Raw genomic sequence first — 26,133 nt, 5'->3', positions numbered from 1 at the left:
GCATGAGTCTATTTCTGAACTTTGTTGTGTTCTCCATAGTGTGTCCACCCTTTTCCCTATATCACTCTGTTTTAATTACTGTCACTTTATGCTAGTCTTAAAATCAGGCAGTGTGTCTTCCAACTTTGCTCTTCTTTCACACTTGTTTGAGCTATTCTAGTGTTTTTGCCTTTTTATATAAATTTTTGAAGCAGCTAGTTTATTTTTGTAAATCTGATGCTGGGATATTGATTGGAATTGGGTTGAATCTATAGATTGGAAAGAACTGATATCTTGAAAATAATTGTCTTCCAATCCATGAGCTCTGTATAGTTTACCATTCATTGAGGTCTTTCATTTCTTTCACCAATGTCTCGTGTTGTTTGAGATCTTGTATATATTTTGTTAGATTTATAACTATTTTCTTTCTGTTTTCCATTGTTATTAATACACAGAAACATGATTGATTTGTGTATATTGACCTTTTATCATGTGACCTTATTAAACTGATGCGTTCTAGTTGCATTTTTGTAGGTTCTTTGTGGGGTATTTTTATTATTTTTTTGTTTTGTTTTGTTGTCATCCAGGCTGGAGTGCTGTGGCACTATGATAGCTCACTGTATCTTTCAACTCCTAGGTTCAAATGGTCCTTCTGCCTCAGCTTCCCAAATTGCTGAGATTACAGATGTGAGCCGTCGTGCATGACCCTCTTTGGGATTTTCTGTGTAGACAGTTGTGGTATATCTGAAGTGGGCAGTTTTGTGTCTTCCAGTCAAATTTTTATGTTTTTTTTTCTTGCCTCATTCTATTGGCTGGGACCTCTAGTGTGAAGTTGAATTCAAATGGTGAGAGAGGTATTTTTCCTTGTTTGAAATCTTATGGGGAAAGCATTCAGACTTTCATCATTAATTATGGATAAGAGCTGTAGATATTTATAACTGCCATTTATCAAGTTAAGGATGTTATCTTCTATTCCTTGTTTGCTGACAGTTTATATCATAAATAGGTATTAAATTTTGTCAAATGGTTTTTCTACATCTATTAAGATGACCACAATGCTTTGTCTTTAGTCTGTTTATACGGTGGAGTTCATTGGTTGATTTCTAAAAGTGGAACCAGCCTTGCTTTTCCAGGCTAAACCCTACCTGGTCACAATATATGTGACCCTTTTTTTTTTCCTTGAGACAGTATCTGCTCTGTCACCCAGGCTGGAGTGCAGTGGCACAGTCTTGGCTCACTGCAACCTCTGCTTCCCAGGTTCAAGCAATTTTTCTGCCTAAGCCTCCAGAGTAGCTGGGATTAAAGGCACATGCCACCATGCTCGGCTAATTTTTTGTATATTTAGTAGAGATGGGGTTTTCCTATGTTGGCCAGGCTGGTCTCAAACACCTGACCTCAGGTGATCTACCTGCCTCGACCTCCCAAAGTGCTATGTATTATCCTTTTTATATACTTTCATATTGCTGTTTTTGACTTGCTAAAATATCATTAAGAATTTGTTTATGAGGGATATTGGTCTATTGTTTTCTTATGATGTCTTTGGATTTAGTTTCAGTCATTTTGGCCCATTTTTTAGACAAGAAGAATATATCTATTTACTACTTTTGTTGTTCTTTATTACTTTGTATGCAGATCCAGATTTTTGTCTGGTGTAATTTTCTTTCTTGGAGGTTTTCCTTCAATATTTCTGGTGGTTTAAGTCTGTTTGTTTGGATTGTTTTGTCTTTTCTATTCCTTAAAATGTCTTTATTTTGTCTTAATTTTTGGAAGATATTTTCACTGAGTACAGAATTGTTTACATATTTTTTTCTTTCAGTACTGATTTTAGACTTGAACTGTTTCTTACTAGAAGTGTGATTTATTTCTTTGTTTCTCAGTATATAATGTACATTTTATTTTTCTGATTATTACTTTTTAAAAGTAATTTGATTATGATGTGATTTGGTGTGGTTTTCATCATGTTTATTTTGCTAGGGCTTTGTTGAGTTTTCTGGATCTGTGAGTTTATAGTTTTTAAATTTGGAAAAATTTTGGCAATTACTTCCTCAAAAGCATTCTTGGGTCTCTTCTCCAATTCACTTCTCACCAATTGAAGTCCATTTCAGGGATTCTAATTTCACTTATATTGGGCTACTTAAAGTTATCTCACGATGTTCTGATCCTTTTCTTATTTTTATCTGTCTTTCATTTTGGATCATTTCCATTCTTACGTCTTCAGATTCATATTAATCTTCTGTCTTGTCTATATTTAGGGCTTATTTTGTCATCTGGAGAAGTATGTTATGGGTCTTAATTTTAAATTATCTTCTATGTCTGTTCATAACATGATCGAGTTTGCCTCTGCTTCCTTGAGCATGTGAAATATATTCACAATAATACTACAATGCCCTATTTATAAATGAATTCAGTTATCTTTATCATTTCTAGGTTGGTAGTGACTGATTGATCCTAATTATAAGTTGTATTTTTCTGGTTTTTTGCATGCCTGCTAATTTTTTGTTAGCTACCCAGTGTTAATTTTTCCTTGATCAGTGCTGGATATACTTTTATTTTCAAGAAAATCTTCGTGGGGTTTTTTTCTTTGACTTAGGTGATTTTACCTAGAGACAGTGTGATCTTTTTGTTGTTTGCCATGAGGTTTCGTTAAGTGCAACTGGTGCAGCCTTTCATTTTGCTGGCTGCTTTTTCTCGGGTCTTAATGGCCTTCTGATGTCTCTACCCAATGCCTCATGGATTACAAAGTTTTTCACCTCTGAGTGGTAAAAATTTCCAGACCCTCCCTGCAGCGGACCTTCTCCCCAGGCAGAAACAAGAGCCGTCATAGGGCTCCCATTGTCTCTTCACAGAAATTACTGCCTTACCTTGTCCTGTTGTTCATTGTCTGAAAAACTTATTTTTTCCATGATTTAAGGCAGGAGGATAAGTCTGGTCACAGTTTCTGCATCTTGACCTGAATGTAAAGTAATTATCCCCCTTTTTTCATCAGTAATTTGTTTTTAACCTATGTTTGTTTCATTTCATGATAGTGATTAGTTAATTCTGTTTTTTCCCTTCTCATTTTTTTAGCCCTTTAATTTCCACTTTACATTGTGTTCTGTTTTTATTTCATTTTTGAGGCCTCCATTTTTATTTTTTAAATCTTTTTGTTATTTTTCTATAGCTCAAGTGAAATACTGTTAGGGAATTTCCTTTTCTTACTGGATTATATTTATTTCAGACTGAATTATTCATATGCCTTATATTTTCTTCATTCCCTTTTTTTTTTTTTTTTCTAGAGAGGAGATGTTTATGTTTAATTTTTGCTAAAGTGTGTTTACGTAGTTGCCATGACATTTATTTCTGTCTTGTGGAAGTTTAATATAAAGCAACTTTGTTCTTACTGTGTATTGGTTGCTATAGTGGTCTAGCTTCTACAACATTCCCTCACTGTGGTATCTAACTCTCTTATCCCCTAGAGATATAATTCTAGGGCTGCATATCCTGGTTCATCCAGCTTTTAAAAGTCTGACGCCTTAGCCCAGGTTATGGTATTATAAAAATACTTACTCTATGGCTTTCTGAGATATTGTTAAATACTCTGTACCAGTGCTCCTCTCTCCTGGACAGTAAGATATTCCATTCCCTTGGGGGCATAATGCTATTGGTCCCCCAATAGTGTGGTGGTCACTGGAGAAAGTTAGCTAGCCCCGGTTGCATTTATCCTTTTTGCCTCACTCTGGTTGTAGTTTTTGTTATTATTGCTATCACCAGGTCAAAAGAAGGAAAAGATAGGGCTACCAGTTAACTTTTTTCCCCCTCCCTGGATGTATTTGAGAATCCTCAGAATTTTGTGTATTCATTAGTATAGTATCTGGGGGCTAAAGGGCGGGGGCTGGAGGTGGGCTTAGCAAAAGCTGTGCTATGAATATTCCATTTATTTTTCTTCTCTGAACTTTGGTTACTGCTGATGATTTTCCCCCCTTTTTGTTTTAGTTGATTTATTTGTTTTACTTGGCATAGAGTCCAAGGGTTTGTTTGTCTTTACGCCTCCTTAGAAGTTGCTAAGTTCTGTGGTATGTAGATAATTTATATAAACCAAATACTTTATGTCTCTTGGTGTAATTATTTTTAGTCTTTTTTCTTTTTTGAACACTAGAACGTCAATTTTCATTGTATCATTTTAAGATACACTGATTTTTAATAATATTCTTTTTCCCAGATACCATGTTTGTGTGGAAGTGCCCCGTGTTTGCTATGCCGATGCTGTCCTAGTGGAAACAACTCCACTGTAACTAGATTGATCTATGCACTTTTCTTGCTTGTTGGAGTATGTGTAGCTTGTGTAATGTTGATACCAGGAATGGAGGAACAACTGAATAAGGTAGCCTTGTTTCTTATTAACTGAAGCTATAGTGTATATATGTATATGTATAAAACTGATTTGGGGATATTGTAAACAGGATAATATAAAATAAGATAATATGTAATCCTATTTATAGTAATTCATAATCTTTTAGGAAAGACAAAGATAATATACGTTAGCTTGTTAAGTTCTATGATGGTGGTACAGAAAATATACTGTGGTAATACATGGAAAGAAGTATAATTCTAACCAGGTGTCAGAATCTCAGTGAGTTTCATGGAAAAAAGGTTGTTCTAAGAATGATTTGAACTAGCATATACAGAGATTGAAAAATAGAAAGCATAAGGGGTATAAAAGAGCTTTTCAATCAAAGTATCTGTACTTTAGGAAGATCAATTTTACAATTAATAAAGTATAAAAGTTAAGCAGTTAAATATGGCGGCTGTTGCAGTGGTATAATTAAAAAAGAGAATAGAGGACCTGAAATAAGATTTTCTGGATGTAGAATTAACTGAGCCTGGTACTGAAATATTGGCAGTGATGGAATCATAAATCAACCAGGTTCTGATCCTAGAAAACTGGGAGGAAAGTATTGCCGTTAACCCAGACAGAAAAATTTTTAAAGAGTATCAGGTTGTGGAAAGAGATGGGGAACATAAAATAAATTTAGTTTCTAACATGTTGACTTGGAGATATTGCATCATGTACATGTATATATATGTATGTCTTAGTCAGTTCAGGCAGCTATAACAAGAGTATCATAGGCTGGGTGGCTTAAGACAACAAAAATTTCCCAGTTTTGGAAGCTGAAAGTCCAAGATCAGGGTGCCCGTATGGTCAGTTCTGGTCAGAGTCTTATTCCCGATTTACACATGGCCGTCTTCTCACATTGTTGAGAGAAAGCAGCAGCAGGTTTATTCTGTGTGTTGTTATAAAGGCATTAATCTCATCCTGAGGGCTCTACCCTCATGATTAAAGACTACCTAAAGGCCTCATCTCCCACTATCCTCCCATTGAAAGTTAGGGTTTCAGCATTTAATTTTGGGTAGACACAAACATGAGGTTCATAATAGTAGAGCAGTAAGTAGAAAACATGAATGAATTTAAAAGAGAAACCAGAGCTAGAGACTGCCTTGAGGATAAAAATAGAATGTTAAAACCATGGCAGCATATGCTGAAGATCATTCAGAGTGAGCAGACATAGAACTTTGCCAAAATCTGTTAATTAAGGGAGCTGGTGGAGAAAGGAAAACCTGGTTCTGATCCTAGAACACTGGGAGGAAGGAATACTAGAAAAGAACAAAGTAAATATACAGGTTCTAGGAAGAAAATTTTAAGAATGACAGGGATAGTGTCTGTATAAAAGTGGGATTAAGGAATGTGATTAAGCGGTAGCCTTTGTATTTGAAGACCAGTACATGACTACTGTCCTGAAAAAGCAGTTTTTTTAGAGTGCTGGGCCTGGAAGGAGTAGGAGGAAATAATTTATTTTTGTATATATGAATAATAGATGTATTAATAGTTCTGAACAGTTGTCTCAGAAATATCATTTACACAACTAAAACAAGTATATCATGCTATTCAAGTAGAATGCAAGTTTTAAAAATGTAGAATAAATCTATAACTCAAAATACACATCCAGCATAGAGTTGGTATTATAGTTTATTATTGGATCACATGGGGACTTAACTTTTTTTCCCAACTATATCCAATTAATATGTGTCAGACTCATCTTGAGTATATATTCATCATAAATTGTAAAGCAAATTCCAGTTTTCTAAACCTTTACTTAAACTATTCAATTACATAAAATTTTTAGTTTTGCTTAATGAAAAAATTATGGATTATAAACTCTTTTGTTTTTCTAGATTCCTGGATTTTGTGAGAATGAGAAAGGTGTTGTCCCTTGTAATATTTTGGTTGGCTATAAAGCTGTATATCGTTTGTGCTTTGGTTTGGCTATGTTCTATCTTCTTCTCTCTTTACTAATGATCAAAGTGAAGAGTAGCAGTGATCCTAGAGCTGCAGTGCACAATGGGTAAGTTTTCAAATAAACTTCAATATAAAAGCCTAGGTAGCCACTTGTCGGTAATTTCCAGTTTATCTAAGGAAACCTTCAGTAACCTTACACAATTTTCAGAATTACTTTGTCTTTTCATGAATGACAGGGTAAGAAAATCTTGTTTCTACTGGAGAATATCAGATTTTGGATATTAAATAATGGCCTTAATAACCTCTGATCCACAGTGTTTTATATTTTTATCCTAAAAGGAAGAGGCTCTTTTATATTTGTGACTACTAAGGGAATAGCTATTTCTCCTTCTCCTCTTAACTTTTGGTGGACCTGTCCACTTACGTAGAACTCTCAGTTGCCTAGACCCAGAAAGCAATTTTCTAGGTTAGTTGTATTGGACAACAGGGCTTCTTTTATCAATCTTCCTTCATATAGAGCACTACTTCTGGTACCCTTATCTGACTTTTTTAATATCTGCTGTTGCTTATCTAGTAACATGTGCTACCAAAGGCAAAAGGAACAAACAAGTGGAATATAAATATTAATGAGAAAATATAATGTGACAGATTCTTTTATTTAGTTCCTTTAGTCATTGATTATTAAATTAGAGTTTTAGATTGAGGCATTTATCATGTGTTTATAAAAACTTTGTTTATACAGTTCACCTTACACTTTGATACAGTATCCCACTTATGTAAAATAAGCCTGTGAAATGAAACAAATATTCTCATTTTTTCATAATGAATTAGTGAGAAATACATCTTTCTCAAAACTTTCTTAAAAGCAGTTTATGTAATAGTTGTCTTTGTTGGTAATCAAGTGTATTAGGGTTCTCTAGAGGTACAGAATTATTAGGGGGGGTGTGTGTGTGTGTGTGTGTGTGTATTTATATATATATGGGAGTTTATTAAATATTAACTCATGATCACAAGGTCCCATGGTAGGCCATCTGCAAGCTGAGGACCAAGGAGAGCCAGTCTGAGTCACAAAACTGAAGAAATTGGAGTCCGATGTTCAGGGGCAGGAAGCATTCAGCATGGGAGAAGGATGTAGGCTGGGAAGCTAGGCCAAGTCTAACTTTTCACTTTTTTTTTTTTTTTTGCCTACTTTATATTTGAGCCCTGCTGGCAGCTGATTAGATGGTGCCAGATTAAGGGTGGGTCTGCCTTTCCCAGCTCAGTGACTGAAATGTTAATCTCTTTTGGCAGATATCCTCATAGGCACACCCAGCATCAGTACTTTACATCCTTCAATCAAGTTGACACTCAGTATTAACTATCCCAAGTCTATCCCTTGTCAACTTGAACCAGTACACATCTCCTGAGATCATACATAATCTGCATATAAAGACAATAATAAGGTCATACAACTAACTTTAGTGCGAGAAACACACCAGTCCCCAACCCAAATACTATTACATAAAGTTAACAGTATTTAAATGCTGATGTGAAGTCAATAAATCTTATGTCCTATGATAAAGGAGAAAGGAAATGAAGATATTTTCTTAGTACAAGTGTATACTACATACATGCGTGAACGTTTTTGACGAAAGGAGGAAATACGACAATTACAGACCTTGTTTCTGCAGCTGATCACATGTTCGTAGCTGGTGTTGATGACTGCCTTCTTCTGCTACCCATTCTGTATTTTCTTTGCTTTCAGCAAGCACCTCAGCCAGTCATGGTTTTTTTCCTGGTGGAGTGACCCAATGACCTCCATGAGCCCCTACTTTAACTGGAGGACCACAGTGATGTTTTGGGTCCCCTGGAGTCAGTGTCAGCTCAGAGCCAGTGTCCAGTAGTCCCCGAAGTGTCTGATTATTTCCCTTTTTTTCCAGCCATTTGCTATGATGCTTCCTCTAGCACTATCTGGGCTTTACCCAATCCATTCCTTTCACATTTTGACTTGTCTCTGTTACCATACTTTTTTTTGCTTTGTTCTTTCCAGTTGGAAAGATTATATAAGCTTGGATTCATAGTAATGGTTAAGTTCACTCTCTCCAAACTAAGTTATCTAAATAGGATGATGACCTCATTTTGTAGTTACAAATATGGCTACACTCCAGATTATCATAATATCCTTGCAAAGAAGTAGAACATTCACATAATGTGTGGCTATTTGTTAAGGTGCAGTTAAATGATTTCATATATGAAAATATTTGAAGAATGTTTATTGGTAAAAAATTATATTTCTTTTTGTTTTAGATTTTGGTTCTTTAAATTTGCTGCAGCAATTGCAATTATTATTGGGGCATTCTTCATTCCAGAAGGAACTTTTACAACTGGTAAGAAATCTTTTTTAAGTTGATGTTGATCTTTATTTATTATTTATTTATTTTATTATTTTATTTTTTTGAGACAGAGTCTTGCTCTGTCACCCAGACTGGAGTGCAGTGGCGCGATCCTGGCTTACTGCAACTTCTCCCTCCCAGGTTCAAGTCATTCTCTGGCCTCAGCTTCCCGAAGAGCTGGGACTATAGGTGTGCGTCCCCACACCTAGCTAATTTTTCTATTTTTAGTAGAGATGGGGTTTCACCATATTTGCCAGGTTGATCTCCCTCTCTTGACCTCATGATCCACCTCAGCCTCCTGAAGTACTGAGATTACAGGTGTGAGCCACCACACCTGGCCTGTTGTAGATATTTTATAAAGGAATCTGAAATAATTACCTGGAACTATAATAAGTAGTTACCTGGAACTATAACTACAACTCTAATTGTTTGTCTTTTGGGGTGGGCGGGTAAGTGGGTAGGGCTGTGTGTGTGTGTGTGTGTGTGTGTGTGTTTCCCCAGTTGGCAAAATGAAGATGTTTATATAAAATTTTATTTTCCTTTTTGTGTACTGTGATTGTAAAAGGAAACGATAAAAATCAAACTAACCAATCACTAACGTATGCTTTTTTTCCCCTTTCAGTGTGGTTTTATGTAGGCATGGCAGGTGCCTTTTGTTTCATCCTCATCCAACTAGTCTTACTTATTGATTTTGCACATTCATGGAATGAATCATGGGTTGAAAAAATGGAAGAAGGGAACTCGAGATGTTGGTATGCAGGTAAGCTTTCATCGCAGAACAACATCAGTATAGTTGCACTTTGAAGTCGAGAATAGATACGTAGACTAGGGAAATCACTTAGGATTTTTATGGTCTGATTTTCTATGAAGTGGTTTTTAATTTAAACTTTGTGAGTGTCAATATATTATATTGTATCAGCAACTTGGTGAGCAGATCTTTTAGCAGATTAAGTGGGAACATAACCCAAAGAACCAGGAGAGTATCCAAAAGAACCTGAATAGCTGAAATAAATGTTCCAAAGCATATTACTAAAAGCATGTGTACTTCATAGCCTAATTTTTTAATCTGCAGTGGGTTAAAAGTGAAATATTAAAGGGAAGAGGACTTCTAGTAATAGATAAACACGGTGCTACATTTCATAAACAACAGCAAGTAAAACAACTCAGGGACACATTTTATTCAAGTATAATAAAGAATGCTTTTATGTGCATCAATAACGAAGGATTTCCTATAGTAATGTAATTAATGATTATTTATAATGACGAGGTTGAATCCTATAGGGGTATACTTTGAAACAGAGATCACAATTCAGATGCTTACAGGGCCAAACAAAAATGAGGGAACGGGAAGACTAAGTTTAAGTGCATAAGCTTTGTGCAAATAGTAGGGACTACAATGAATTGGAGAGTATGAATGCCTCATCTAAAGTGCATTGGTACTGCTCAGCTCCATTTATTAGTTGTTTTGTGGGAATGTCAACTCAGAGTTGCTTAATTTTTCTATTTTTTTTCAAAAGAAGTCATAAATCTGGATTTTCATGCTAAGTGACCTGGGTTTCAGCTAAAAAAAATTTAAATTGGAGTGCAAGCCAAATCCAGTGTGTCTGTTGGCCTAATATTCCTTTCACATAACTAATTTGTGTTGTTTGATCTCAGTTGTTCAAGTTAAAAAATACTGGTGCTCAAAGAAATAAGGTTTAGTCATTTTGGAAATTTCACTTACGTAGAATACCTTGTTCTCAAAATGCAAAGTCTAATGCAAGGGTTTCTGTCTCTTTTGTTCCCTGCTGTATTCCCAGGGCCTGGAACATAAGCATTCAATAAATATTTGTTGGATGGATCCTCTGTCAGCAAGGCAAATCTACATAAATACTTGTATATTAAGCACATATTAGCATAAAGGCTAAACAACTTGTGTATGTTGAAATTTACATAGAAAAAGCATAGGTTGACTTATTAAATAATAATGACTTACCCTTGCATAATATGTATCTTTTAAGATTTTAGTTGATGAGGAAAAGCATCATTGTTTTGAGGGCTTAACATTAACAATGAAAATAATTTTCTTAATACCCTTGTTTACAACTGAGTGATAATGGTTCTTTAAAAACCTTAAGTAATATTCCTCTTATAGACTTATAGTTATTTTTCTGTATTTTGAAAATAATGGCTACCATGTAAACATAGTTTGTAAACTCTAATATAGATATTAGTATTAAATCATATTAGTTTCTTATTAACTTGCTGTCCTTGCAGATACATAATAGTGAGCTATGTGTAAAAACTAGAATTCTTCAGCAATAAAGGTCAGAATTAATTTTCTTTCTTGCTTTTATAGCCAGAATAATGCTGACAATGTTAGTTGCTTAAAATATATTTTTTGACAAAATGAGATTGTTTATAAAACAGGCCCCACTTTTAATTCCTAATATTTCTGATAAAAAGCTAATTATCCAATTATATCTCTTTCACAGCCTTGTTATCAGCTACAGCTCTGAATTATCTGCTGTCTTTAGTTGCTATTGTCCTGTTCTTTGTCTACTACACTCATCCAGCCAGTTGTTCAGAAAACAAGGCATTCATCAGTGTCAACATGCTCCTCTGCGTTGGTGCTTCTGTGATGTCTATACTGCCAAAAATCCAAGTATGCCCTTCTTAGCGTTAGGTTTTATGAAGCTTATACCTTTTTAAGTTTTAAAAAATCTAGAATGATATCAGAATATTTACCTGTGTTGCTTTAATGTGGATTTATTTTATTTTATTTTATTTTTTTAGGAATCACAACCAAGATCTGGTTTGTTACAGTCTTCAGTAATTACAGTCTACACAATGTATTTGACATGGTCGGCCATGACCAATGAACCAGGTGTGTTTTGTTGTTTGTATTATATGTTTCTAAAGGTTCTGCAGGTATTGTTTTTCCAGAAATTACCTTTTTGTGAGATTAAGCTGCATAAAAATTAGGCTCCTAGAGGAATAAAGTATGAAAAGTTCATCTTTAATGTATTGCTATTTTTTCACTTAGTTTCTTTCATCAATAACAAAATTATAAGTTTACACATATAGCTAAGAGAAATTGTGAGTTCAGTTGTAGAGCACCACAATAAAACAAGCATCACAGTAAAAGCAAGTCATAGGAATTTTTTGGTTTTCCAATGCATATAAAACTTTTGCTTATCTCATACTGTAGTTTGTTAAGTGTGCCACAGCATTATGTCTGGAAAAACAATGTACATCCCTTAATTTGAAAGTACTTTATTTCTAACAAATGCTAACAATAATCTGAGCCTTTAGCAAGTTGTAATCTGTTGTCTGGTAGGGGGGTCTTGACTCCATGTTGATGGCTGCTGACCGAACAGGGTATTTGTTGCTGCAGGTTGGGGTGGCTGTTTTAATATCCTTAAACTAAGACAACAGTGAAGGTCTGCCACATTGATTGACTCTTCCTTTCACAAAATATTTCTTTGTAGCAAATGATGCTATTCGATAGCATTTTACCTAGAGTAGAATTTTCTTCCAAATTGAAGTCAATCCTCTTCAACCCTGCTGCAGCTTTAATAAGTTTGTGTAATATTCTAACTCCTTTATTGTCATTTCAACAATATTCATAGCATCTTCATCAGGAGTAGATTCCATCTCAAGAAACTACTTTGCACATCTATAAGAAGCAGCTCCTCATCCATCATTCAGGTTTGATAATGAAATTGTAGCAATTCAGTCACATCTTCAGGTTCCACTCCTAATTCTAGTTCTCTTGCTCTTTCCACCATGTCTGTAGCTACTTCCTCCACTAAAGTCTTGAACTCCTCAAAGTCATCCATGAGGGTTAGAATCAACTTCTTTCAAACTCCTGCTGATGTTGATATTTTGACATTTCCTATGAATGATGAATGTGCTTAATAGCATCTAGAATGGTGAATCCTTTCCAGAAGGTTTTCAGTTTACTTTGCCCACCCAGATCCATCAGAGGAATTACTCTCTATGGCAGCTATAGCCTATAGCCTTACAAAATATATTTCTTAAATAAGATTTAAATGTTGAAATTATTTCTTTTTCCATGGACTGCAAAATAAACACATTAGCAGACATGAAAATATTAATCTCCCTATACATCTCTATCAGAGCTTTTGGGTGACCCAGGTGCATTGTCAGTGAGTAGTAATATTTTGAAAGGAACTTTCTTTTGGCAGTAAGTACCAGCACTGTGCTTAAAATATTCCATAACCCATACTTTGAACAGATGTGCTGTCATCTAAGCTTTTTTCTATTCACAGAGAGGCTGAACAGACTTAGCCTAATTCTTTAAGGGCCCTAGGATTTTTGGATGGTAAATGAACGTTGGCTTTCTCTTAAAGTCACTGACTGCATTAACCCCTAACAAGAGAGTCAGCCTGTCCTTTTAAGCTTTGAAGCTACGCATTGACTGACTTCTTTATAGCTGTGAAAGTCCTAGAGGATATCTTCTTCCAATAGAAGTCTATTTTGTCTTTATTGAAAATCTGTTGTTTGGTATAGCTACTCTTTTTTTTTTTTTTTTTTTTTGAGATAGAGTGTCACTCTTGTTGCCTAGGCTGGAGTACATTGGCACAAACCCCACTCACTGCAACTTAAGCTTCCTGGGTTCAAGCGATTCTCCTGCCTCGGCCTCCTCAGTAGCTGGGATTACAGGTCTGTGCCACCATGCCTAGTTGATTTTGTATTTTTGGTAGAGATGGGGTTTCACCATGTTAGTCAGGCTGGTCTCTAACTTCTGACTTCAGGTGATCCACCTGCCTTGGCCTCCCAAAATGCTGAGATTACAGGCGTGAACCAAAATGCCCAGCCGGTGTAACTACTTTCATTATTTTTATTGGCTAGATCTTCAGGATAATGTCCTGCAGCTTTTACATCGGCACTTACTAATTCACCTTATACTTTTATGTTATGGAAACAGTTTATTTCCTTAAACCTCAAGAATCAACCCCATCTAGTTTCAGACTTTTTTCTGTAGCTTCCTTATCTCTCTCAGCCTCAGTAGACTTGAAGCAAGAGATATGGCCTTGGTCTGGATTAGGCTTTGGCTTAAGGGAATGCTGTGGCTGGTTTCAATCTTCTATACAGGTCACTAAAACTTTTCTCCTCCATATCAGCAATAAAACTGCTTTGCTTGCTTACCTACCATTTGTGTGTTTATGTTCACTGAAGTAGCACTTTTAATATCCTTTAAGAACTTTTTCTTTTCTTTGCATTCACAACCGATCTACTGGCACAGAAGGACTAGCTTTTGACCTGTTTTAGTTTTTGACATAGTTTCCTTACTTAGCTTAATCATTTCTAGTTTTTGATTTAAAGTGAGAGAGGGGAGACTCTTTGACTTGAACAGTTAGAGCCCAATGCAGGGTTATTAACTGGCCTAATTTCAGTATGGTTCTATCATGAAATGGGCCCAAGGGATAGAGACAAGGAAATGGGTGGTGAAGAGCAGCCAGAACACACATAATGTTTGTCGATTATTTCACCATCTTACATGGATGCGATTTGTGGTGCCCCAAAGAATTACAATAGTAACATAGTGGGTCACTGATGAGAGATCACCACAACAGATGTAATTAATAATGAAAAATTGTGAAACACCATGAGAATTACCAAAATGTGAAACAGATACAAAGTGAGCACGTGTTAGAAAAAACGGAACTAATGGACTTGTTTTATGCATTGTTGCCACAAGCCTTCAATTTGTAAAAAGAACAATATCTGTGAAGTACTTAAAAGCACAATAAAACAAGGTATGTCTGTGTAAGAAATTGGGTGAAATTACAAGAAAGGTATCTAATTTGCGTAGAGCATAAGATAGTTATATGTAGAAATAAAAGGTCTTTAAATTCCTGTTGCTTCAATTGTGAACAGTGTAATTTTTTCACATTATTAAGTTACTCTTTTAGTCTGTGACTACCTTACAGTTGAATTTGATAATTGAACTTTGTAATGCATCTCATTATAGGCTAGTTATATTGCATACCATGGGAATAGAAACCAGCATACATTGAAAGGGGACAAATTAGAATAGACATACAAAAATTCTTATTTAAAGGAAGAAAATGATCTCTTTTCCTAAAAAAAATTATCAGATGTTATATGAATCTCATTGAGTTTACAAACTGTAGATATTTTATCATAGGTACTTTATAACTTGGTGAAAGATGGTTTGTTTTTTGTTTTTGTTTTGATGTATTACAGAAAGATTTCTTATTTTTGTCCAGGTAAGTAGTTAAAAAAAAATTATTAGTAATTTGCTTCAGAGAAGGAAATAGCTTACCTAATTGGCTTTAAGATAAGAATTATTTTCAACACTTTGGGAGGCCGAGGCAGGCGGATCACGAGGTCAAGAGATCGAGACCATCCTGGCCAACATGGTGAAACCCCGTCTCTAGTAAAAATACAAAAAAATTAGCCGGGCATGGTGGCGTGCGCCTGTAGTCCCAGCTACTCGGGAGGCTGAGGCAGGAGAATTGCTCGAACCCGGGAGGCAGAGGTTGCAGTGAGCTGAGGTCACACCATTGCACTCCAGCCTGGTGCCTGGTGACGGAGTGAGACTCTGTCTCAAAATAAATAAATAAAAGAATTCTTTTCCTTGATTTATTTCATCCAGTTAGGCTTTAAATAAGTTTGACAGATCTGGCTTTGTGGGAGAAAAAGATGTATTTTGGATACTTTAATGAATATTTTACCAACCCTGCTTTCTTTATTATAAAAGAATAAAACTGAATAAGCAGTAGGTCGTTATATCTTATTTGGTAATTCCCACAGGGCATTTGCTGGAGTCTTTATAACTTGTTTTTGTGTAAGCTATCTTGCTTTTTTAACAATGTGCTTTATCAAATTGATAAGCTTCATGAATCAGTATCATAATCTCACCATACGAGAGAAAAGCCAGTGCATTATGGTTTAGAATCTCTGAATTTTCTTTCTAAATCTGCTAGAATTATGCTAACCTTAGAAAGGTCATCTATATTTCACCTCTTTCCTGTGATTAATGTAGAGGTAGTTTATTGCTCAGCTATCACATGTAGTTGAAAATTAAATGATTTAACTTTTCCAGGTGCATCTATAAAATCAGAACAACTGCAGCACTATTATTATTAATAATACAAGTTACCTTTAATTATTTTTGTTATACTGATGCCTTTTCCAGCAAATTATTTTGAATTTGCAAGAGTATAGAGAGTTAAAAATAACCTTTTTTTTGCTCTCAGAAACATTTTTTAATATATTCTAACATTTTAATTTGGCTTTATGTTGCAGAAACAAATTGCAACCCAAGTCTACTAAGCATAATTGGCTACAATACAACAAGCACTGTTCCAAAGGAAGGGCAATCAGTGCAGTGGTGGCATGCCCAAGGAATTATAGGACTCATCCTCTTTTTGTTGTGTGTATTTTATTCCAGGTAGGAAAACGATGGATTTTTTTTTAAACGAGAAGTCTGTTTATTTATGAATCATTTCTTTTAAAAACGTTCTTTTTCTTTTCTCCTCCTAAACTCTCTTTCTTGCAGCATCCGTACATCAAACAATAGTCAGGTTAATAAACTGACTCTAACAAGTGATGAATCTACATTAATAGAAGATGGTGGAGCTAGAAGTGATGGATCACTGGAGGATGGTGATGATGTTCATCGAGCTATAGATAATGAAAGGGATGGTGTCACTTACAGTTACTCCTTCTTTCACTTCATGCTTTTCCTGGCTTCACTTTATATCATGATGACCCTTACCAACTGGTACAGGTATTTATATTTAATGAAAACTCTGGATGTGTGAATTCTGATGGTGTTTTTATGATATTCCTGTGAAACCATGATGTGATATGAAGTACTTTTTATCCTCTGATGTTTCAAAATGTTCAGCTAATGAATAGTGAGATCAGCATGAGAAATGCAATCTTTACTTCCTTGCATTAACAATAACACAGTCATTGAAATAGTTCCAAATCTTGGAGAGATTAAAATAAAAATTTGCATGAAACTAATACATTTTTTTATAAAAATGTGTGTTGATAGTGAATCCAACATATTTATTTTTTTAATCCTGTAAACTTGTTCCCAACATAGTGAAGTAAAGGATACATCCTTTTTTCTGTTTTGTTTGAACTATCATTAAAAGCTCTGAAAATTTTTTAATTTAGGTGTGAATTCATTAATGCAGATAGATTCTTAGAATTCTTACAAGCTGCAATTTATGATTTTTTTTGTCACTTCAAACTTAATCCATAAATCTTTTTCTGCTAAGAGGAAGATAGCAATTTATAGTATTTCATTTTTGAAAGTTTGGTTTTGTCCAAATGATTACTGAAAGACTTGGTCAAAGATTCAAATTGAACTATGTGGTTTTGGAAGTTCTGTTTTTAATAACATTTTAATGCATAATACTCATAAAGAATTTGTAAGCAGGCTTTCAGTATCAGCAAAACATGGAGGAAAACGTTTATTCTTTGTTGTATTTCTTTGAGGGCAGGCTTTACTGATTTTTATTATTGAAAATCAAATATATACATTTAATTCCTATACTGTAATGTATTAAGCTATAAGAATCCAGCTGGTTCTTAATTCAGCTCCTTGGCTGTCAGATAGTAGTAGATGTTAAAGCTTTATACCAGAAGGATTTTGGTGTATTTTATTAACTGAAAAGTCAGCTGACCTTGGGATACAGTTCCTTCCCAGTCTCTTCTTTCTTTTTCTAAGGTAATGTCTCAGAGTCATGCCAATCTCTTAATTCTGAGAAGGCAGGGTTGGGGAATAAATCAGGTGAGGAGTTCCATATACACCTTGAACAGTCTTAGGTAATAGTGACATCTCATTTATCCAGAGGTCACATTCAGTTTCTCTAATAACATGGCAGAGATGTATAAAGTGCCTCTGAGATGATGCAAAATAACTATTTCAGAGACTATGTACTTTACTCCATTAAAGGAAATTACAGGTTTTTACCGCCACATCAGTAGTATGGAAAGAAAGGGAACAGATTAGGTGCAGCAACAGGATATCTCAAATATCTGTATACAAAGAACACTTCTGAATTAATGAAGTTTCTTCACTTGATGGCTGATAATTCAACCCCCTTACCACTTTTTAATGATTTCCCTGAAATTTTAGGTATGAGCCCTCTCGTGAGATGAAAAGTCAGTGGACAGCTGTATGGGTGAAAATCTCTTCCAGTTGGATTGGCATCGTGCTGTATGTTTGGACACTCGTGGCACCACTTGTTCTTACAAATCGTGATTTTGACTGAGTGGGACTTTTAGCATGAAAGTCTCACTTTGATTATTGGTTATTTGAAACAGTATTCCCAACTTTTGTAAAGTTGTTTATGTTTGTGCTTCCCATGTAACTTCTCCAGTGTTCTGGCATGAATTAGATTTTACTGCTTGTCATTTTATTTGTTATTTTCTTGCCAAGTACATTGATATGTGAAGTAGAATGAATTGCAAAGGGAAAGTGTTACGGATATGGTGATGAGTTAGTAAAAGCGGACATTATTGAGCTTATTCTCTGCTCTGTACCAGTGAAATGAAGAGTAAAAACAAAATTGCTTGACTATTTTAAAATTATGTTAGATCTTAAGCTGTTTTAGGAAGCATTAAAGCAAATGTTTGGCTGCCTTTTGAAATATTTGATGTGTTGCCTGGCAGGAGACTGCAAAAAATATGACTTATTTTAAAATTGTATAAACAAGTCACTGAAATGCCAGTTGTCTAAAAAATCTTGTCAGGTTTTCCCCTTGCTGTGGAACACATAGAAGTAGGGAGTGTTCAGTAGACAATACTGTAGGTTATGGATGGAGGTGTGGGTACTAAATTGAATAACGAGTAAATAATCTTTGTTGGGTAGAGATGGCCTTTGCCAACAAAGTGAACTGTTTTGGGTGTTTTAAACTCATGCAAAAGTATGGGTTAAGTGGAGATGTTTGGGACTCTGAAGGATTTAGACAAGGTTTTGAGAAGGATAATCATGGGTTATAAGGAAGTGTTTGAAAGTCAGTTCTAGGCAGCATGGTAGCTCAACCCTGTAATCCCAGCACTTTGGGAGGCTGAGCGCTAGGTGCATTACTTGAGCCTAGGAATTCGACACCAGCCTGGCCAACATGGCGAAACCCCGTTCCTACAAAAAAAAATACCAAAAAACAAGCTGGGGTTGCTAGCATGTGCCTATGGTCCCAGCTACTGAGGAGGCTGAGGTGGGGTATTGTTTGAGCTCAGGAAGCCAGAGGTTGCAGTGAGCCAAAGTCATGCCACTGCACTTCAGCCTGGGCAACAGAGTGAGACCCTGTCTCAAAAAAAAAAAAAGTATTGAAAATCAAAGGTGGTAAAATTTTTGACAGAGTAGGAAGTCACTGCAAATACCAGGCTTTAGTAGGCACTTTCATAAAATTTAGTCCAGTTCTCTCATTTTAAAAACTGAAGACAGTGAAGTCCAGGCTTAAATAGCTCAAATAGCTAATTAGTGGCAAAGCTGGGAGATTTCAAGTCTGCCAATAATAGTATTCTCTCTGACATTTAAAAATAATTTCTATCCAAAATACATGCTTAATTGAGTTTACACCTCATTACTGGTGAGTAATTTATGTGATGTGCATTGCTGGTGTCCAGCATAACCCATAGACAGGTCAGAAGAATGATGGAATGTTTTAGAATAAACTTCTGCTTATAGTATACAACACAGTTTAAAAGATATTTAAAATGCTTTTGTATTTACTGCCATGTAATTGAAATACATAGATTATTGTAATCTTTCAATAATTGAAATATATAGATTGTTGTAACCTTTCAACCTGAAAATCAAGCAGTATGACAGTTTAGTTATTTGTATGTGTCACTATGATCTAATGAAGCTTTTAAAATATACATTTCCTTCTTTAAAAGTTATTTATTAATGTGAATGGAATATAGCAATTTAGCTTAATTCCCCAACCTTATTCTGTGTGTACTGTATTCCACAATTTTGAATGGCCGTGTTTTACCTCTAAATAAATGAATTCAGAGAAAGTGTGTAGTGTACGGATTATTGAGCAACTTAACTTTAGATGGCCATAATAACATTTAGAGCTCCTTTCTTCCTATATAAAGAAGAACCTGGCACTAGAAAGTAACCGCCTGTTTTCTGTCCTGATAATTGTTTAGAAGGGAGTTATTACACTTTGGTTGTCTATAAGTGACCCCAGAAGTAGGATCTCAAAGGTAAAGTGGCATTCTTTCCGAGAGTCTTCAGTACATGGACCAGTTTACTTTGAAGAATATTAATACATTGCGTGGCTATTCTACATCTACTGTCTTCCAGCTGTTTTTTTCTAGTTGCCAATTTTGATGCTGTCTTCTTTTGCTGATACTTTAGTATAAAAACTTCCCTTACTAAAAAAAAGAATGTTTTTTAGGTTCATACCTACTTTTACTGATAAAATTCTCCAAGGTTCATACCTACGTTTACTAATAAAATACTCCCAACTCATGTTAGTTACTAAGCTTTAGAATACTCCCAACTCATGTTAGTTACTAAGCTTTAGAATATTTTATTCCATAATTCTTGTGAAATGGTCTTTCTCCAACATTATAAGCAGCACAATGCCCATAAAAGTCTTGAGAATTTATCCCAGATAAAATCTTATGTTCACATAAAAACCTGTATAAAAATGTTCATAGCATCTCTATTTGTAACAGACAAAACTGGAAACAACCCAGATATCCTTCAGTGGATGAATGAATAAGCACATTGTGGTAAACCTATATCATAGAATACTTTAAAAAGGAATGAAATATTAGTATATGCAACAACTTGAATGCTGGTTTAAAAAAAAATCCAATCCCCAAAGATCACATATGATATAATTCCATTTCTATAGCATTCGTGTAATGATACAATTATAGAAATGGGGAACAGATTAATGGTGGTGTGGGGTCAGGGATGGGAGGGGAGCGAGAGATCTTTGTGGATCATGGATTGTGCCTTTGGTGTTGTATCTGAAAAGCCACTGTAAAACACAAGACCATCTAAATGTTCTTCTGTGTTTTCTTCTAGGAGTTGCTTAATTTTACATTTAGTTCTGTGACCCATTTGAGTTAATTGTTGTTGAAGGGTGTAAAGTCTGTGTCTAGATTCATTTTTTTTACATGTGGATGTCTAGTTGTTCCAGCATCATTTGTTGAAAAAGACTATTTTTACCCCATCATATTTCCTTGTCCTTTTGCTAGACATCAGTTGACTGACTCTGTTTCTGAACTCGGTTCTGTTTCATTATTTGTCTATTCTTTTGCCAGTACCACACTATCTTGATTCTTAAAGCATTATATTAAATCTAGAGGATGAGTAGCATCATTTCTCCTTCAATGTTATGTTTGCTGTTCTAGATAGTTTGCCTCTACATATAAACTTTAAAATCAGTTTATCAAATGTCCACAACGTATTGCTGGCATTTGGGTTGGGATTATATTGAATCTATAGCTCAGGTTGAGAAGAACTGACGTCTTGACAATATTGAGTCTTCTATCCATGAATATAAAGTATCTCTCCATTTATTTGGATCTTTGATTTCTTTCATCAGGTTTGTAGTTTTCCTCATATAGGTCTTATGTATATTTTCTTAATTTTTACCTAAATATTTCATATTTTAGGGTGCTAATATAAATGGCATTGGTTTTAATTTCAAATTTGACTTGCTTATTGTTATATAAGAAAGCAGTTTACTTTCATATAATACCTTGTATCCTGCAACCTTGCTATAATCTCATATAGGTTCAGGAGATTTTTAATCAATTCTTTTGGATTTTCTACATAAATGGTCATGTTATCGGCCAGCAGAGACAATATATCTCCTTTCCCAAGCAGTATACTTTTTGTTTCCTCTTGTTTTATTGCACTAACTAGGACTTCCATTAGGATGGTGAAAAGAAACATCTTTGCCTTCTTCCTAATCTTAGTAAGAAAGCTGCTAAATTTCTCACCATTAAATATGATGTTAATGGTGGGTTTTTTTTTTTTTTTTTTGCAAATATTCCTTATGAGGTTGAGAAAGTTTCCCTCCATTCCTAGTTTACAGAGATTTTTTTTTTTGAGTCTCTGTCACCCAGACTGATGCGCAATGGCACTATCTTGGCTCACTGCAACCTCTGCCTCCTGGGTTTTAGTAATTCTGCCTCAGCTTCCACAGTAGCGGGAAGTACCGGCGCCTACCACTACGCCTGGCTAATTTTTTTGTATTTTTCTTAGAGATCGGGTTTCACCATGTTTGCCAGGCTAGCTTGAACTCCTGACCTCAAGTGATCTACCCACCTCAGCCTCCCAAAGTGCTGGGATTACCTGCGTGAGCCACCATGCCTGGCCTAGTTTACAGAGAATTTTTATCATGAATGCGTTTTGGATTTTGTCATATTTTTCTGGATCTACTGATGTGATACGATTTTTCTTTAGCTTTTTTGGGCGATAGATAATTAGTTCATTTTCAATATTTGAACCAGACTTGCATACCTGGGATGAATCTCTCTTGGTCCTTGGTCCTAGCATATAATATTGTACATTGTTGAATTGGATTTGCTAATACTTTATTGAGGATTTTTACATCTATGTTAATGAAAGATACTGGTTTGTAGTTTTCTTATAATATTTTTTTCTGGTTTGAGTTTTGGGCCTCATAGAATCAGTTAGGGAGCATTCCTTCTGCTTCTACTTTCTGAAAGAGTTTCTCTGGAATTGGTACTGTTTTTGCCCATAAAAGTTTGGTAGAATTCAACAGTGGTCTAGCACTTCCTGTTTGGGAAGGTGATAGATTCAATTTTTAAAATAGATATAGGTGTATTTGGAATATCAGTTTCTTGTGTGAGTTTGGCAAATTGTCTTTCAAGGACTTGGTCATGTAGGTTATCAAATTCCTTTATTACACTTGTAATGTCCATGGGATCTGCAGTGAGATCCCCTCTTTGATCTCTATATTATTAATCTTTGTCTCTCTTAGTCTGGCTTGACAGGTTCACCGATTTTATCAGTCTTTCAAAAACCAGCTTTTGGTTTCATCAGTTTTCTCTGTTGACTTCCTGATTTTCTGCATGATGGATCTCTATTTCTGATACAGGACTGTTGATGTCTCCAAATATAATAGTGGATTTAATTTTTTTCTGTTAATCCACTCTCTAATTTGCTGAGACTGGGTAGTTTATAAAGTAAAAAGACTTAACTGATTCACAATTCTACAAGCTGTATAGGAAGCATGGTGCAAGGCATCTGCTCAGCTTCTGGTGAGGCTTCAAGTAACTTACAATGATGGCAGAAGGCAACGGGGGACCCAGCATCTCACATAGTAAGAGCAAGAGAGAATGAGGGGGAAGACGCTACACTTAAGCATCCAGATATTGTGAGAACTCGCTATCACAAGGACAGCACCAAGTGGATGGCACTAAAACATTCATGAAAAAATTTGCCCCGATGAGCTAGTTATCTCCCACCACATCCCAACTCCCACATTGGGGATTATAATTCAACATGAGTTTTAGAGGAGACCACATGCAAACTATATCATTCTCCCTCAGCCCCTCATATCTCATGTTCTCACATTGCAAAATACAATCATCCTCTGCCAATATTCTCCCAAAAATCTCAACTCATTAGCATTACTCAAAATTACAAAGCCCTTCTAAGACAAAGCAAGTCTCTTCTACCTATAAGCCTTTAAAATTCAAACAAGTTATCTGCTCCCAAGATACAATGGGGGTGCAGGTATTGGATAAATATTACCATTCCAAAAAAGAGAAGTCAAAATAAAGATGGGGTCTTCTAGATATACTATCATGTTGTCTGCAAATAGAGACAATTTGGCTTCTTCCTTTCCTATTTGAATACCCTTTATTTCTTTTTCTTGCCTGATTGCTTTGGCTAGAACTTCCAGTACTATATTGAATAGGAGTGGTGAGAGAGGGCAACCTTGTCTAGTGCCAGATTTCAAAGGGAATGCTTCCAGTATTTGCCTATTGAGTATGATATTGGCTGTTGGTTTGTCGTAAATAGCTTTTATGATTTTGAGATACATTCCATCGATACCAAGTTTATTGAGGGTTTTTAGCATGAAGGGCTGTTGAATTTTGTCAAAGGCCTTCTCTGCATCAATTGAGATAATCACGTGGATTTTGTTTTTGGTTCTGTTTATGTGGTGAATTATGTTTATAGACTTGCATATGTTGAACCAGCCTTGCATCCCCAGGATGAATCCTACTTATCATGGTGGATAAGCTTTTTGATCTGCTGTTGCCATCAGCTTGCCAGTATTTTATTGAAGATTTTTGCGTCTATGTTCATCATGGATGTTGGCCTGAAGTTTTCTTTTCTTGTTGGGTTTCTGCCGGGTTTTGGTATCAGGTTGATGTTGGTCTCATAAAATGATTTGGGAAGGATTCCCTCTTTTTGGATTATTTGGAATAGTTTCAGAAGGAATGGTACTAGCTCCTCTGTGTGTCTGGTAGAATTCGGCTGTGAACCCTGGACCTGGGCTTTTTTTGTGTGGTAGGCTCTTAATTGCTGCCTCAACTTCAGATCTTGTTAGTGGTCTATTTATGATTTCGACTTCTTTATGGTTTAGGCTTGGGAGGACGCAAGTGTCCAGGAATTTATCCATTTCTTCCAGGTTTACTAGTTTATGTGCATAGAGTTGTTTGTAATATTCTCTGATGATGGTTTGAATTTCTGTGGAATCTGTGGTGATTTCCCCTTTATCATTTTTATTGCATCTATTTGGTTATTCTCTCTTTTCCTTTTTATTAATCTGGCTCATGGTCTGTCTATTTTATTGATCTTTTTGAAAAACCACCTCCTGGATTTATTGATTTTTTGAAGGGTTTTTTGTTCTCTATCTCCTTCAGTTCTGCTCTGATCTTAGTTATTTCTTGTCTTCTGCTAGGTTTTGAGTTTTTTGATCTTGCTTCTCTAGCTGTTTCAATTTTGATGATAGGGTGTCAATTTTGGATGTCTCCACTCTTCTCATGTGGGCACTTATTGCTATATATTTTCCTCTAGAGACTGCTTTAAATGTGTCCCAGAGATTCTGGTATGTTGTGTCTTCGTTCTCGTTGGTTTCGAAGAACATCTTTATTTCTGCCTTCATTTCATTGTTTATCCAGTCAACATTCAAGAGCCAGTTGTTCAGTTTCCACGAAGCTGTGCGATTCTGAGTTAGTTTCTGAATTCTGAGTTCTAACTTGATTGCACTGTGGTCTGAGAAACTGTTTGTTAATGATTTCCGTTCTTTTGCATTTGCTGAAGAGTGATTTACTTCCAGTTACGTGATCAATTTTAGAGTAGGTGTGATGTGGTGCTGAGAAGAATGTGGATTCTGTGGATTGGGGGTGGAGAGTTCTGTAAATGTCTATTAGATTTGCTTGTTCCATGTCTGAGTTCAAGTCCTGGATATCCTTGTTGATTTTCTGTCTGGTTGATCTGTCTAATATTGACAGTGGAGTGTTAAAGTCTCCCACTATTATTGTGTGGGATCTAAGTCTCTTTGTAAGTCATTAAGAACTTGCCTTATGTATCTGAGTGCTCCTGCATTGGGTCCGTATATATTTAGGATCGTTAGCTCTTCTTGTTGTATTGATCCTTTTACCATTATGTAATGACCTTCTTTGTCTTTTTTGATCTTTGTTGCTTTAAAGTCTATTTTATCAGAGCCAAGAATTCCAACTCCTCCTTTTTTTTGCTCTCCATTTGCTTGGTAAATCTTCCACCATCACTTTATTTTGAGCCTTTGTGTATCCTTGCATGTGAGGTGGGTTTCCTGGATACAGCACACCAATGGGTTTTAGCTTTTTATCCAGTTTGCCAGTCTGTGTCTTTTGATTGGTGCATTTAGCCCATTTACCTTTAGGGTTAATATTGTTATTTGAATTTGATACTGCCATTTTGATTCTAATTGGCTGTTTTGGCTGTTAGTTGATGAAGATTCTTCATTTTGTTGAGGCTCTTTACCATTAGGTATGTTTTTGGAGTGGCTGGTACTGGTTGTTCCTTTCTATGTATAGTGCCTCTTTCAAGAGCTCTTGTAAAGGCAGGCCTGGTGGTGACAAAATCTCTGAGTACTTGCTTGTTTGCAAAGAATTTTATTTTTCCTTCACTTATGAAGCTTAGTTTGGCTGGATATGAAATTCTGGGTTGAAAGTTCTTTTCTTTAAGCATGTTGAATATTGGCCCCCACTCTCTTCTGGCTTGTAGGGTTTCTGCCCAGAGATCTGCTGTGAGTCTGATGGGCTTCCCTTTGTGGGTAATCCGACCTCTCTCTTTGGCTGCCCTTAGCATTTTCTCATTTCAACCCTGGTGAATCTGACGATTATGTGCCTTGGGGTTGCTCCTCTTGCGGAATATCTTTGTGGTGTTCTCTGTATTTCCTGGACTTGAATATTGGCCTGCCTAGCTCTGTTGGGGAAGTTTTCCTGGATAATATCCTGAAGAGTATTTTCCAGCTTGGATTCATTCTCCTCGTCACATTCAGGTACACCTATCAAATG

At 35.7% G+C, this 26,133-nt stretch overlaps 1 protein-coding gene across 1 annotated transcript in view; it reads left to right on the top strand.

Annotated features, from left to right (window-relative positions):
* Positions 1-19,644, top strand: part of SERINC1 (serine incorporator 1) — a 28,127-nt gene extending 8,483 nt beyond the window's left edge. The window contains exons 2-10 of the mRNA XM_002746920.7: positions 4,178-4,339; positions 6,190-6,359; positions 8,540-8,619; positions 9,248-9,385; positions 11,100-11,269; positions 11,401-11,491; positions 15,907-16,051; positions 16,160-16,390; positions 17,756-19,644. Coding sequence (XP_002746966.2) covers positions 4,178-4,339; positions 6,190-6,359; positions 8,540-8,619; positions 9,248-9,385; positions 11,100-11,269; positions 11,401-11,491; positions 15,907-16,051; positions 16,160-16,390; positions 17,756-17,891 — 1,323 coding nt within the window. The 3' untranslated portion in view covers positions 17,892-19,644. The remainder of the gene's footprint in view (positions 1-4,177; positions 4,340-6,189; positions 6,360-8,539; positions 8,620-9,247; positions 9,386-11,099; positions 11,270-11,400; positions 11,492-15,906; positions 16,052-16,159; positions 16,391-17,755) is intronic.
* The last annotated feature ends 6,489 nt before the right edge of the window (positions 19,645-26,133 follow it).

This window comes from Callithrix jacchus, chromosome 4, assembly GCF_049354715.1.
Source record: "Callithrix jacchus isolate 240 chromosome 4, calJac240_pri, whole genome shotgun sequence".
Classification (NCBI taxonomy): Eukaryota; Metazoa; Chordata; class Mammalia; order Primates; family Cebidae; genus Callithrix; species Callithrix jacchus.
Note: the sequence above shows the minus strand (reverse complement) of the source record. Positions and strands in the feature narration are given on the sequence as shown.